Source organism: Rhinolophus ferrumequinum, chromosome 5 (genome assembly GCF_004115265.2).
Source record: "Rhinolophus ferrumequinum isolate MPI-CBG mRhiFer1 chromosome 5, mRhiFer1_v1.p, whole genome shotgun sequence".
Taxonomy (NCBI): domain Eukaryota; kingdom Metazoa; phylum Chordata; class Mammalia; order Chiroptera; family Rhinolophidae; genus Rhinolophus; species Rhinolophus ferrumequinum.
The window spans coordinates 34,562,397-34,577,486 of record NC_046288.1 but is presented as its reverse complement, the minus strand read 5'-3'; the positions used below and the strand labels follow the sequence as shown (position 1 = coordinate 34,577,486).

Sequence of the window (15,090 nt, the reverse complement as noted above, 5' to 3'; positions counted from 1 at the left end):
ACCAACATACCTGGAGATTGGCTTCAGACCACAGCAGAGCACTGCCCAATTAGCCACATAAGTGGCACACACAAAGGGTGGTCTCAACAACACCAGAGCCCACTGGGGCAAATCCCACTCAGTGGGGTAAGACTTCAGCACAGCAGCCCATAAGCTGTGGCCAAACCCCACAGCCAGTCAGCCTGAGGGGCAATCCCACCTACTGATGTGCCAATAGCAATCAAGGCTCAATTACAACAGGAGGGCACACACAATCCATACAAGGGACACTCCTGGAGCAACCTGCTCAGGTGACCAGAGACTGTGCTGCCATCCCCCACAGGACCCCTACTACATAAGGCCACATGGCCAAAACTAGGAGACATAGCAGATCTACCTATTACACAGAAACAAACACAGAGACGCAGCCAAAATGAAGAAACAAAGAAATGCATCCTAAATGAAAGAACAGGAGAAAAATACAAAAAAAGAACTAAACAAAATGGAGGCAAGCAACCTACCAGACACAGAGTTCAAAACAATGGTTATAAGGATGGTCAAGGAACTTAGTGAGAACTTCAACAAAGAAGTTTGTTGCAGAAAAAAAGGACATAAAAAAGAACCAGTCAGAAGTGAAAAATACAGTAACTGAAATGAAGAATGCACTAGAAGGAATCACCAGCAGACTACATGAAGCAGAGGATCAAATAAGCAATTTGGAAGACAAGGTAGCATGAACACCAATTGGAACGCAAAAAGAAAAAATAATTTTTAAAAATGAGGATAGTTTAAGAGACCTCTGGGACAACATCAAGCAAAACAACATTCGCATCATAGGGGTACCAGAAGGAGAAGAGAGAAAGCAAGGAATTGAGAACCTATTTGAAGAAATAATGACTGAAAACTTTCCTAATCTGGTGAAGGAAATAGACATACAAGTCCAGGTAGCACAGAGTCCCAAACAGAATGAACCCAAACAAGCCTACACCTAGACACATTATAATTAAAATGGCAAAGGTTAAAGACAGAGAGAATCCTAAAAGCAGCAAGAGAAAGGCAACTAGTAACTTATAAGGGAGCTCCCATACGACTGTCAGCTAACCTCTCAACAGAAATTTTGCAGGCCAGAAAGGATTGGCAGGAAATATTCAATGTGATGAAAAGCAAGGTCCTACAACAAAGACTATTCTACCCAGCAAAGCTATCATTTAAAATCAAAGGACAGATAGAAATCTTCCCAAACAAGAAAAAGCTAAAGGAGTTCATCACCACCAAACCAGTATTACAAGGAATGTTAGAGGGACTTCTTTAAGGAAAGAAAAAAAAAAGTCAGAAGTAAGAAATGGCAATAGCTATATATTTATCAACATTTACTTTTAATGTAAATGGATTAAACGCTCCAATCAAGACTTAAGAGGACCGAATGGATAAGAAAACAATATTCTTACATATGCTGCCTATAAGAGACTCACTTTAGATTAAAAGACACACACAGATAGAAAGTAAACAGATGGAAAAAGATATTTCATGAAAATGGAAATGAAAAAAAACAACAAAAAAAGCTGGGGTAGCAATACTTATCACAGACAAAGACTTTAAAACAAAGGCTATAACGAGACAATGAAGGACCCAGTAATCCCATTTCTGGGTATTTATCCAAAGAAACCCAAAACACTACTTCAAGGGGATGTGTGCATCCATATGTTCATTGCAGTGTTGTTTACAATGACCAAGATGTGGAGGCAGCCTGGGTGTCTGTCGATGGAATAATGGATAAAGAAGAGGAGGTAATGCATATATACAGTGGAATATCACTTGGTCATGGAAGGGAATGGGTTCTTGCCATCTGAGGCGGCACAGATGGACGTGGAGGGTGTTGTGCTGAGTGGAATGTGTCAGACAGAGAAAGACAGTTGCAATGTGATTTTACTTATATGTGGAACCTAAGGAACAAAATAAAACAGAAACAAGACTCACAGTTACAGAGAACATTTTGATAATTGCCATATGGGATAGGGGTTGGGGAAATGGGCGAAAGAAGGGGAAGGGATTAAGTACAAATTAGTTGTTATAAGGAAGTTAACAGGATATAGGGTTTAGCATAAGGGATCTAGTCAATAATATTGTAATAACCGTGTATGGTGTCAGATGGGTACTAGATTTATTGGGGTGATAGATGGGAGGGGGTTGGGGAGCAGGTTGGAAAAGGTGAAGGAATTAAAAAATACAAATTGGTAGTTACAAAATAGTCATGGAGATGTAAAGCTTAGGGAATATAGTCAATGATATGGTAATAACTATGTATGGTGCCAGGTGGGTACTAGACTAGTCAGGGGGATCACTTCTTAAATTATATAAATGTCTAACCACTATGCTGTACACCTGAAATTAATATAAAATAATATTGAATGTCAACTGTAACTGATAAATTTTAAAAGGGTGAAAAAAGGGAAGGGGAATAATAGGTCCAAATTTCCAGGTATAAAACAAATAAGTCACGGGAATGTAATGTACAGCATAGGGAATATAGTCAATAATACTGTGATAGCATGGTACAGTGTCAGATGGTTGCTGGACTTACCATGGTGATCACTTCTTTAGGTATATAAATGTTGAATAACTATGGTGTGCCCCTGAAACTAATATAATATTGTATATTAGCTATATTTTACATAAAAATCTTTCAAAAAAATATGCACTCCTTTTAGAATTTATTGCATTTAAAGAAAGCAGTTTATTAAAACAGGCATGATAAATACAGTAAGAAAATAACTTTAAATTTCAAACAAAACAAAGTGAACAGGGGACAGAATTCAGTCAATAATAATAAGCAATGTCAAGACAGTAAAATAGTAAAATCAGTTAGTGCTTAATTATAGGAAGAAAAAAAAAAAGCCACTGGTTCTATCTCCTAACAGTTTCCCAGCTATATGTGAGGATTGAAATTACTTTAGAAAGTCAGTTTTGTAACAATTAGAAATATAATAAAGATGTAAATCAGGTTTATTAAAAGTTAAACTTATTTGCTTTTAGTGGTACATAAAAGGCTTCAGAAAATTCAAGTTTAACAAAAAATGGAAGTGTAATCAAAGAAAGTGCACTTAAAGCTGTTTGCCAGCAATTAAAAAGTAATTTACTATTACTATACTGCTTACTATTAGATGACTTTTCAATCACAAAAAAGAATGTAGCAATAAAAACAATTCTTTCAAAAGTAGCACAATACATTTTTAAATAAAAATAACCCCAAATGATGATGCTTTGCATTTTCATGTCTATCTTAGTCTTTTAGTGGCTTTCATAAACCCTCAATAGGAGTGAATGTTCTTTTACTAATGATTGTGGTTGCAATTCCATTTGAAATTTAAAAATTCACATTAACTCCACAGAAGAGATGTGACATGTACATGCATGTGTGTGTTTATATATTTATCTTTATATATAAACACCAGTGTGCATAAAAGTTTTCAAATAAACTATCATTTATGTTATTCTCACAGTAAATATGTTATCTCATTCTCACAGTAGATCTGCCAGCTCAATATTGAACCTAAAATGATGAGTCATTTTGCTAAAAAGAAAAATAAAAAGTTTACTGCACATTCTACATAACGTTAAAGCGAATGTACACAAACTCCTCAGGACTAGTGATATTGATACTTGTGTACCTTCCAGCAATGCTTATATGAAGTATCAAAACCTAAAATACACCAAGCAGAATAGCTGAATAGTGAGAAAACTGCTCTGCCTGATGAACATCAGAGCAGAAGAGTAGGCTCACCTTAGTATTTTCTTCCACCAGCAAGATGACAACAATCTATCAATGTTAAACAATAAACAAGGTAGGGTCAAAAGGTGCATTTATCTACTATTCCAAACAATGTCCTAACTACACACACACACACACACACACACACGCACACACGCACACACGCACACACGCACACGGGCAGGTCATTGGAACAATTATACAATTACCCCAATCGAAACTTCTGAATAAATAGTCTAGTCAGTTAAATTTTCATCCAGCCTACCACCTTTCCTCCTCCAGATAATATATATACCAAGCAACTTTTGTGTCTTAGCAGATACATTCAATGCCATAAAAGCTAATCTTTTAAACACTAACATCTTGCTGAAGTGATAAAATTAAAATCATTAAGCAAATGGTCCACTTTTTAAAAGATTATTTAAAATCAACAAGCATGATTAAAGCTGTTAGGACAGGAGTAACTTTGGCCTCAGATTTTTGCTAGCTTCATAATGTTTTACTTCCCTTAGTGATGTTCAAGTATTACAGGTTTAGAGTTCTGACTATTTAGCATGCTAAAGCCCAGAGGACATGTGGTTAATAATAGGAAAATCATTTCTTGTCAACTTTCCTTCCTTAAACAAGAATTGGACCATCCCACTATAGAGCCAAACTTCTACTGAGTGCTGTGTGCCAAATACGTGTTAAGCTTTTTCACATGCCTTGGAAGCTGTATTCTCCTAATTCTCATAGGGACTGACCGGAGCATCAGCTGTATGGAGTGACCTCCATCCTAGGAGTGGTGGGAGATGATGGGAAATGGAAAGCAACTCTAATCCTGTGCTCCTTGGGGAAATACCTCTACCTGAACAGAACGGAATCTCCCCATTTCTATCCCATTGGGTCCCCTGTGAATCCTAAGAGCTTCCTCTGAGCTCTTAGGAAAGTCAGAGGAAAGTCACGGGGCTGTGATGAAATAAGAAACATAAGAATAAATATTTTAAACAAGGTCAAAGTTCTTTCCTTAGAATTTATCCAATGCTGTAAGCCGAAGGGTCTATATCAGTGTCCGAATCATTTAAAATTATTCAGTGTATTGAAAAGCAAGTGTAAGGAAGGCCTTGGTATCAGAGACTCTAGGTATTTCATGTTTACATCCCATAGGGACCCCACTAATTCATCCACTACCCCTTGTAAATTACAAAACTCATGAGGTCTAGGACAGACCAAGACCAAGGACTACAATAGTCAAAAAAGCATACCGTGTACACATCAACCAACATATTCAAAAAAAAAAAAAGTCTTGTTTGATACAAACCTACTGTAGTTCATGAATTTACTATGTGTAATCATCAACTCTTCACTTTTAAAAGAAAGTATCACTTGATTCTACTTTGTTAAATTTTAAAGAACATCTATTTACGCATTTGCATTAGCAGTATTAATCAACCTGAGAATCAGAAAAAAAAGGTGCAAACGTAATATTTGCCTTTGGCACAAGACAAGTAATTGGTGCAGTCGGGCTCTACAAGTACGACTCTTAACAGTAATCTAATGCTTGGTCTGCCTCTGCTAACTGTGATTCACATACAAGCACTACTTCCCGGCTTGTCCACAAATTGGTTTCTATTTTAAAATATAAGAGAGAAGCAACAAAAAAAATGAATATACGGTGTAGTTATATATACTTTGCTTCTTTCCAAGTTTAGAACTGAAAACAGGCAAACAGCTCCTCCCAACTGGGACACTGTAAGTAAGAGATTCTAGTAAGATTACTCATACAATACACTTTTATTGGGTTCAAAGAGAGTTAATTTAAAATATAGCAGTCAAGGAGGGCCAGGTGACAAGTTTCCACCCCTTTTTGTAAATAGCTTTAACAGTTCTAGAAACTTCTAAAAATTAATTTGATAGGGAAGGACAGTTAATTATAACTTAAAAATACTTGGAGACACAAGCAGCACAGATACTGTATTCACATTAATTCATATACGTAATATGTATCTTATTAAAACAATTTCTATAAAATCTCAAGTTTCTAATTAGGAATTGTGGTGTAAAAAAAAGGCAATTTGGTAGCTGGGTTCTTTTCACTAAAGACACGTCAATCAACTAGCAGAGTTAAGACGCTAGTCCCTCATCCTCTAATACCTCACAGCCATTTTCAGATCGTGTGTATCAGTGCAGAGGTACTTGCCGCAGGATGCGCGAGTCCTGCCTATAAGGCTTTGTGGCTTTCGCTGTTCTATGCACTTTATTAAAACTACGCCACCCCCAAACCTAACTAAACAATCGTTGCTCATGACTTGGGGAATACTGGGTGAAGGTGGTAATTTAATAAAGTACATCATTAAATGTAACATGATTCTGCATTGTAAACGTCTTAAAAACTCAGGGTTTCAGCTACGTATTTTTGTCTCGAAATAAAATGTCTATATAACCCTTGTCCTCACTCCCAGTTTTTCTAATCTTCTCCTTTATTAGGGACATGACAATAAAAGTTTTGAGCAAGACGCGATTCAAAAGCAGTACATAAAATGTTCCTGGAGTACTGTTTTTTCTCTTCTGTATCATTTTTTCTTTTACATTTTCCACATGTCAGATATCGCTCTTTAGTTTTTGTTCGAGGCTTCTATGTAGATATTCCACGTTAATGGCACTTGTTTTAAAAAATGAAAGTTTTAGGCACAAAAGTCAGTTACTTCTGGCTCTGCTTTGTAGAGAAAGGTGTTAAGGAATAAAATCTCTGCACTCTTCCAGACAATAACTTTAATTCTTTACAAGAACTAGATTCTTTTTTACCATGTGGAAATTAGAAGAGACCTTTAAAAAATCCACAAATGCAACCTGTGTATGTACAAATAACCTTAGTTTTAAACGTCGGATTCTGGAATGAGCCCCGGATATGCACACAAAGTGACATTCGGTTACAAAAATAATAACACAGCTTTCCAGTCCCTTTTCAGTGGCTACACAACTGGAAAGCTGCCACGTGCTTTCCCTGGATTTCTGTGCTGTTGTGTCAGTAGCTGAAACCCTGGGTTAGAGCTTCCAATTTAGCTCCCTTTTCTCCTGCGTGGAAGAGACACCAAGTCACTACCCTGTGGAGATACTTCCTTTTCCTATTTGGTTTATTTAAAAATTACCTATTCTGATTGACCTGTAAGAATGAGTGCTATAAAGAGCTATACAAATAAACTTTCTTTCAAATTCATAAAACTATTCATACTTTTTAGAAACGGGTTAATGCCAACAGTCCGTCAGAAGTATCTACTGTTTCGAAGGAAATGGAGCAGCACCAAATGGGTCTAATTCGACTGACTGGGATTGTTGGGGCTGACGTGAAGTGATGCTTTGCACCACAAGTTCTGTAAAGGGCACGGCACCAAAATCATCCATTTTCAGCGCATCTGCACTATGGAATGACCCATGGAGTGAATTCGGTCTTGGCCGCCCAGGCAGCACAGGATTGTGATCAGCACGGATGTCGCTCAAGCCCTGATGTGAAGGGTGCCAGGGCAGGTCTGGGGGGTGGAAGGGCTTGGCCCCAAAGGGGTCCAACAGACTCTCCTCGGGAGGCAGGACATTCCCTCTGTCTTTCCCGTCAGTCAGCGCAATGCTAATGTTCTCCTTGGAGTCTGAGATGGTTAAAAACTCGTTGCTGCTTTGAGAGTCTCGGCGGCCCACCTTTTTGTGTCTGCGGGCCCTCTCTGGAGTGCGGTAAGTTGGCTTCACAGTTTTCTTGGCGCTGGTCGGCGTACCATGGTGCCGCTTCCCGTTACTTTTGGACAGATCCTGCTTTGTGCGCCTTTGGCGAGAAGACAATTTCTGTAAGCTACGCTGTTTGACTTTTTGCTGCTGGCTCCCAGTTATTTCCTCAAAGGGCACAAGCCCGAAAAGGTCTTCGTGGCTGTCACTTTTACTTGTGGATGTGGGGAAGGGCTGAAATGGAGTGGAGCCAAATACATCTACACTTTTGGGACAACCAGGGAGAGTCTGCACTTCGGGCCCCACCGTACGGTCATCTTGTACGTTCACCTTCTTGCTAAAGGGTGCCTTTGTAAAGACATCAAATTCCTCTTGCTCTAGTCCCACAGCAGGAAAATGGGTCTGCTGAGAGAAGTTCTTTTCATTCTCCCCTTGTTGGGGCTGTTGCCCACGCACTGCAAAGAAAGGGACAGCGCCAAACACATCAAACTCCTGCTTGGGAGTCTCCACCCCAACAGCAGGGAGTAACTGGGTTGGGCTGAGGAGTGTTCCATTAGGATCTTGGGTTGGCCCACTGCCAGATTTGTCTCTGAAGGCAGGGCTCACATCACTGTACTTGGCTTTGGCCTGCTCATAATCAGAATCAGAGCTAGGTTTCTCTTCTTCTTCCTCATCTTCAGAATCCATGAGGAGAGGCCTATGACCCAGATTTTCCGGTTCAGTGTCATCATCATTGAAATCAACTTGTTCTCCCTGAAGAACGTCTTCATCCTCTTGTTCTTCCTCCTCACTGCTCTTAGGAGAGGGGGGATCTGATTCAAAATCACTTTCAGATTCATCATTCCCCTTCTGCACTTGACCCGGTACTGATGAATTCTCTGATGTTTTCTTTCCGGGCCGGTGGTCTTTAGATACTGGACTTGCCTTCCTATTCTTGATAGGGTTTGCAGAGTTATTTTCTTGATTCATGGATGAATGTTCAGTTTTCTTTTCAGGAGAACCTGCAGTTTTAAAGAAAAATTATTATAGCATTCTAATGCATTGCAAAAACCATGTGCACTAAACAGTATTAACTAACACAAAGCAGTACAAATCCCTCATACCATTTCCCTTAGAGTAAGAAATAATGTCAATTCTTTGTCTTTAGACACTTGTACTCAACTAGATGGTCCTTTAGTGCACAGACTTACTTGTCTTTGTACCCTACACATCACCTAGGCTCTCACCTACAGCTAAGTTTTATTTACAATACACAGGAATAGGACTCTGAATATACTACACAAGCAAATTTCCTTCTTCTACCTTCAAAATAAGATTATTCAGCTAAATACCATATTTATCAAACAACGTTCTGCTTATATTTCAAATCTATTACAAAGTTTTCCCACAGATATCAACAAGCATGAATAGCTTGTCTACTTAAATATTTCACAATTTTAATTGGAATTCTGGCTTTTTGTAAACTATCGTGTTTCCCCCAAAATAAGACTGGGTCTTATATTAATTTTTGTTCCTAAAGATGCATTAGGGCTTATGTTCAGAGGATGTCATCCTGAAAAATCATGCTAGGGCTTATTTTTGGGTTAGGTCTTATTTTCGGGGCAACACGGTAGTATCTGATTAATTGAGTCACCATAAATGCATCCCCATAGCCTCATCAAAGCTAAGGACCAGGTACTGAACTGAGACTGTGCCAAGGACACCTGCCTTCTGTAGATGACACATCTTCTTTTAACTATCATATCTATACTACTAGACATTACACTAAAAATCACGCTACCTTCAAAAAAATCATCAGTATATTCACTGGATGATAGGTAATAAAATTGCATCAAACAAATATACAGCTATACAGTTCCACTGTATGGTATATAATATAGTATATGTTAGTTTACATGAAAGTAGTCTGCCCTCCCATACATGGGTGTACTGAATTGATTTTCCAGAGGTAGGGATCAATTTGCATTGATCCAACCACATATCCATTCATCCCTTCCCCTCCTTAGACTGAGATTACATATTTTCTTCCCCCACCTTCTTCTGCCCTTCCCACCCCACTCCGGTTCAAGCCCTTGTTTCTCAGTCTAGTTGTGTAGGACACAGTTCCCTGGCTCATACTGGTATTATGAGCCTTGCACTCCCCCCGCCCCTGGCTGAGGCAGTTGGTCGCCGGTCGTCGGTCAGCTGCTCACAGCAGCTCATGGCAGCTTTCGCTGGCTGCCGACCACTCATGCCGACCTCCAGCTGTTCACGGCAGCCCAGCTCCAGGGAGAGCCGTTGTTCACAAGTTTAGAGGGCACAGCTCACTGGCCCTTGTGGGAAGCGAACTGGTGACCTCAGCGTTAGGAACACAGCGCTCCAACCACCTGACCACCAGGCTGGCCCAAGATCACATATTTTCAAAATAGTTAGCTAGGGTTGGAAGTATAGCCTGTAGTCATGAAAACTAATTAGCTGATGATGGAAGGGCCACTACTTTCCCAGTAGTAATATGGTGCTCCTTGTGGCAATGACACCTCTGAATTACTTCCTTCTCTTTGACAATCAGCACCATTGTCTTCCCACCTCTGTTCCTTCTTGGTCGTATTTGCAGAGATTTTTCTTTCAGTGACCTCTCCTTAAACACGTATGCCTCCCGGGTTCTATCCTTGGTTGTCCTTCTCTGGGTCTTAACTACTATGTTAATTGCCAATACACCAAAATGATTGAATCTCTAATACTCACCATGAATATTTAATTATTTTATTTGTCTATTACTTATCATAAATACATATCCTACCATTCTTTCAAACTTAATTTCAAAAGAAATCATCTTTCCTCTTACACTGGGCTTCTCACCAGTTCCCTCTAAATTAGTGAACAGTATTTCCGTCTACCTAGTTCTACAAACCAGCAGAAATTCAGAAGTTATTTCCCCTCTTCCCACCAAATAGTTTTTAATATCTCTTGAATCTGCTCCCTCCTCTCCCTCTGCCAGTTGTCTATTTCATTCTCTCCTCTTTGGCCTCTAAACTTGCCTGCCGGCCTCATCTCATATCGCTCAAACCGCTCTACACGATCACCAGAATGTATTTCTGAAACACTAATCATGTGGCTACTGCTTAAAACCTTTTAGTGGCTCTCTTAGGTCCACACAGGGTGCTCTTCTCTGTCCGGATCTGTCCTACCCCATCGTTAGCCGCAGACCCCGATGTCTCCCATGGGTATTCTTCATTATATCCACACCAGAATTCTCCCAACTCAAACTCGGAACTGAATAGATTTGGGTAGTTTGGGTTGGTTTTTGTTTGTTTGTTTGTTTTCAACTATCTTGCTATCCAACCTGTTAGTATTTGCTATCAGACACTGAGGAACTTAGTAAGTTTGGGTATCCAGGGGCACTCTGCTATTTTAACATCTCTTTACCATTTAATACCGTACCTCAGTATGAATGTCTTTCTAGCATTTCCACTCCCACCCGACCTGCCTATATTTCAAGACCCAGCCCCTTTGGGGGGACCTCTTAAAAAATTCCTATAGTTGGTGCTTCTGATGAACTTAGTACCAGCCGTCATTGTAGCACCTACTATAATTATCTGCTTACTTGTTTCCCTTACTTGATTATGAGCTCTTAGTGGCCTATTTATCATGCACCTTGGGTATTATTCATTTCTACCCTAGCACTGTGCTCAATCAGTATTTGTTGAATGAAACAGTAAGTGACAAATCTGAGCTCACGTACATATTCAACATATTCAGAACACGATAAAGAAAGTAACATAGAAAAATAAACCCTTTACATTTGGAGATGATTTAAACTCAGAATTTAGTCACTCACATTTTTTATTTGATTCAACAAAACATTTTATAGGGTACTTTACTACACCCTGATCATACATTGGTGAATAAAATAAACATGGTCTCTGCCTCCAGTTTACAGTAAGTGTGGAGACAGAGTGTGTAAGCAAACATAGAATGTGACTGGTGCGCTGAAAGAACACAGCAGTGGTGCAAGTCCCAGGGCCAGGAAGGCACAGGTCTACTCCGGACAGTCAGCAAAGGCCTTCCTGAGGAGATGACCGGGCAGGGAGGAGGTGCCAGCCATGCAGAGGACAGGCAGGAAGCTGCTACAGGTACAAGAGCATCACGTCAAGGCCAATTCAGGAGGCTGGCATATGTGAGGGACTGAAAACAGGCTCCACTGTGCCTGGCGCACAGTGAGCAAGGGAACATTGTACAATGTCAGGCAGGAAAGAAAGGGCCAACGTCCCTTTACGGCCATGATAAGGAGAGTGGATTTTGTTCTAAATTCAGCATATATTGGGAAGCCATGACAAGGCTTTATTTAAAATGGGCATCATGATCAGATTTACATTTCAAAAAGATGACTAACTGTAGAGAGGGTGCAAAGTGGGAGATCAGGGAAGAGGAAATTGTCATCATTCAAGTCAGAGATTATGGTGGCCTGGACGATGGTGGTCGGCAGGGTAAAAAAGAAGTGGAAGAATGAGAGACTGAAGAGGTAAACTCTGGATGGATGGGTAGTGCCATTAACATAGACAGAAAAGGGTGAGTAAAGAATAAATTGAGAAGTAGAGGAGATTATCAGTAACGGGTTTGGGCACAAAGCATGAGGTATCTGTGAGACATTTAAGCGCTAGCAGGTATATAAGTGCAAGCAGGCTTGAGCACAACGGTTAGTTTTCAGCTGGAGAAAATAGATTCGGGAGTCATCACCATACAGAGGACATGTAGAGAGAGGCACAAGTCTGAAGGAAATCACCTAGGGAAGAGAATACAGAAAAGGAACGGGGGATCCAATACTGAACCCTCAGGTACAGAACACTTAGAAGTCAGCAGAGGAACCTGCACAGCACACTGAAAAGTGCCAGAAGAGAAGACCACAACCAGGTGAGTGCAATGTTATGGAAGCCAGAGAGGAGAGTGTTTCCAGGGGATGGAGTTGACGACTGAGCTGGCTGACGCAAAGAACTCCGAGGAACTGGGGACAGAAAACGGCCACTGGCTCTGGTCAGCTCGTGCAGTTTGTTGGCAACGTGAAGTGAGGAGTGGGCAGGAAATCTAGGGGGGCGGAGGCGTGAGGGGGAGAGGAGACGGGGAGACGACCCCGAGGTTACCCTTAAATACAAATATAATCTCCATCTATGATTCACCTGCCAGTTCCTTTAAACTAGCTAAGAGCTATATGCTGTATCTTTACAAATTTATAATAGGCTTATCTTCAATCCAAACAGATTAAAACCAAATCAAATGTAGATTCTCCAGTTTGACTTCTCCATACAGCATACTTCTGATATTAAAAAACAAAGATTACTTTTAGATTAGCTACAAATTTATTTTCATGAACTTTTTTATTCAAAAGCAAAAGTAGGTAATGGCAAAGACATGCAATCATCCCTAACTTTGGGACATTTCCTCTAAGGGACATTTTAGCTTCTAACCTCCTCAAGCTACTGACCCACCCACAGAGAGCCACAGCATGCAGTGCTCAGGCCCGCTCATGGATGTCTGCCAAGTGCACTGGGCAGAATGCTCTTCCCGTAAAGAAAACCAAACTGGTTTATGGTCTCAGACGGCTGAGTTCATGAAATGCTGCACTACATAATGTGTTCCACCCTTACTCACCTGGAAAATGCTCTTTATACATATTTAAGGTGTTGACAAGTCCTGTATAAAAGAATCTTTAATATTATGAAACCCAGAATTTTCCAAATTTGCTTCACTACACTTTTATTGACATGTAACACCTATTAATCTTATAAACAATCTTGCTAAAAGCACTTTGGGAAAACGCTGCTCTACAACTTCTCTGGAAAAATTTCCATTTCTAGGGCACAGGAGTTTTGTGCCTAACAGTCTTAGGAAAATGTAACATCGGACAGAGTCCTTCAATTGACCTTCTTTCTGTGATTCTTACATTTTAATCTCAGTCTTCTAAATGATTGGCCAACACTGCTTCCCAAACATATTTGTCACCTTCTACTTCTCATTCTGCCTACCCTTTGTCAGTTTCTCAAAGTTTACTAATAGAAATATGTATTTCTTTGTTGTAAAGTGCCATGCAAATCTACTTTTTAATTGTCAGTGGACATAAATTTGTGTGTTTTTTTCACTATTTTTAATGCATCTTTACAAGCATCAATACAGTCCATTATTAATTCCAATAGAAACGTGATAAAACACTGTATCCAAGTATTTAACAGTTAATTGTTTACCTATAGAACCTCTAGGTTGTTTCTAGTTTTTCACCATTTTAAATAAAATCATGATCGTGCACTTTTTCCTTGGGGGGAAAAATTAAAACTCTCCTTTTTAAATATCAATTTCCCTTTATCGATTTCACTTTATCAATTTGCGGTTATTCCCTCCTTATATAATTAATACATAAAGTTAACCCAGTAACAATTTCTGACAAGATCATAGCTGAATGCTGTTTGCTCCCTCATACATGAGGGATGATATACATTATCATATTATGAGGGCATAATACAATAACAGGTTCTACTTTATAGGATTGTTGTAAAGAAAGGACTTAAAATAGTGCCTGACACATAATAAACACTCGATAAAGTTAACTATCGTCATCATCCCCAGGGCAAGGCCAAACTCAGTTATCTCTTCCATCATACTCTAACATTCTAGCACCTTTTCTGGACTCAATGGTTGAAGACAAATATAAATGAGATAGAGGAGTAGGGAGAAATGAGAGAGGAGGTGCAATTCTGTGGCTAATTCAAGAGTAGTTCAGGTCACTATGTTTGTACAGTAGAAACTAATAATATTGCATGTCAACTGTAATTGAAAAAAATTTTTTTAATTGTTTGAAAAAAAGTGAAAATGTAAAAAAAAAAAAAAGGAGTATTTCAGGCAAACAAATGTCTAATTCTCTTGTGTGACACGTGAACTGTTTCTCAGGGAAATTCCAAGTTAAGTATTGAAAAAAAATTACAGCAATGGAAGTCACCAAAGCGTCAAGAGAACTAGTACTTATTCTCCTTGTTTTATGGCTTAATATAACTCATATGTACAATTTTAAGAGAAGAGTTCAAAACTAAAATAGTGCATCAATTATTCAGTACTGTAAGTAAAATAACAAGCATTTACTAAATAGATTAAATACCAAATTAAGCATTTGATAACAGTATGTATAAAAAATATATAGCATACATCCCTTCCTTCATTAGCAAAGGAGACTAAATGAAAGTCTCCTTTGATGACCTGTTCTCATTTGGAATCATACATTACCAGACTTTCACTTTCTTTGTCTGTATCTGCCTCTTTGTCTGGAGAGTTGTAGCAGGGATCAAAGTGAGAATACACATCAACTCCTTACAACAGTGTTGGCATTTTGCAGGTACTCATTAAAAGGCTCTATTATTGTTATTGCTAATGTATTATACCATCATTTCATGATTATTAATGGGAGTAACTACTACCATGTTTCCCCAAAAATAAGACCTAGCCGGACAATCAGTTCTAATGTGTCTTTTGGAGCAAAATTTAATATAAGACCCAGTATTACATTATATTATATTGTAATTATATCATATCATAGATCATATCATATTATATAAGACCCAGTCTTATAGCAAAATAAAACCGGATCTTATATTAATTTTTGCTCCAAGACGCATTAGAGCTGATGGTCTGGC

General features: G+C 39.1%; 1 protein-coding gene across 1 annotated transcript in view; it reads right to left on the bottom strand.

The window, feature by feature from the left end:
- Window positions 1-2,728: 2,728 nt before the first annotated feature.
- Window positions 2,729-15,090, bottom strand: part of BMP2K (BMP2 inducible kinase) — a 113,535-nt gene continuing 101,173 nt past the window's right edge. The window contains 1 exon segment of the mRNA XM_033105809.1: window positions 2,729-8,439. Within this exon segment, the coding sequence (XP_032961700.1) occupies window positions 7,001-8,439 (1,439 nt within the window). The 3' untranslated portion in view covers window positions 2,729-7,000.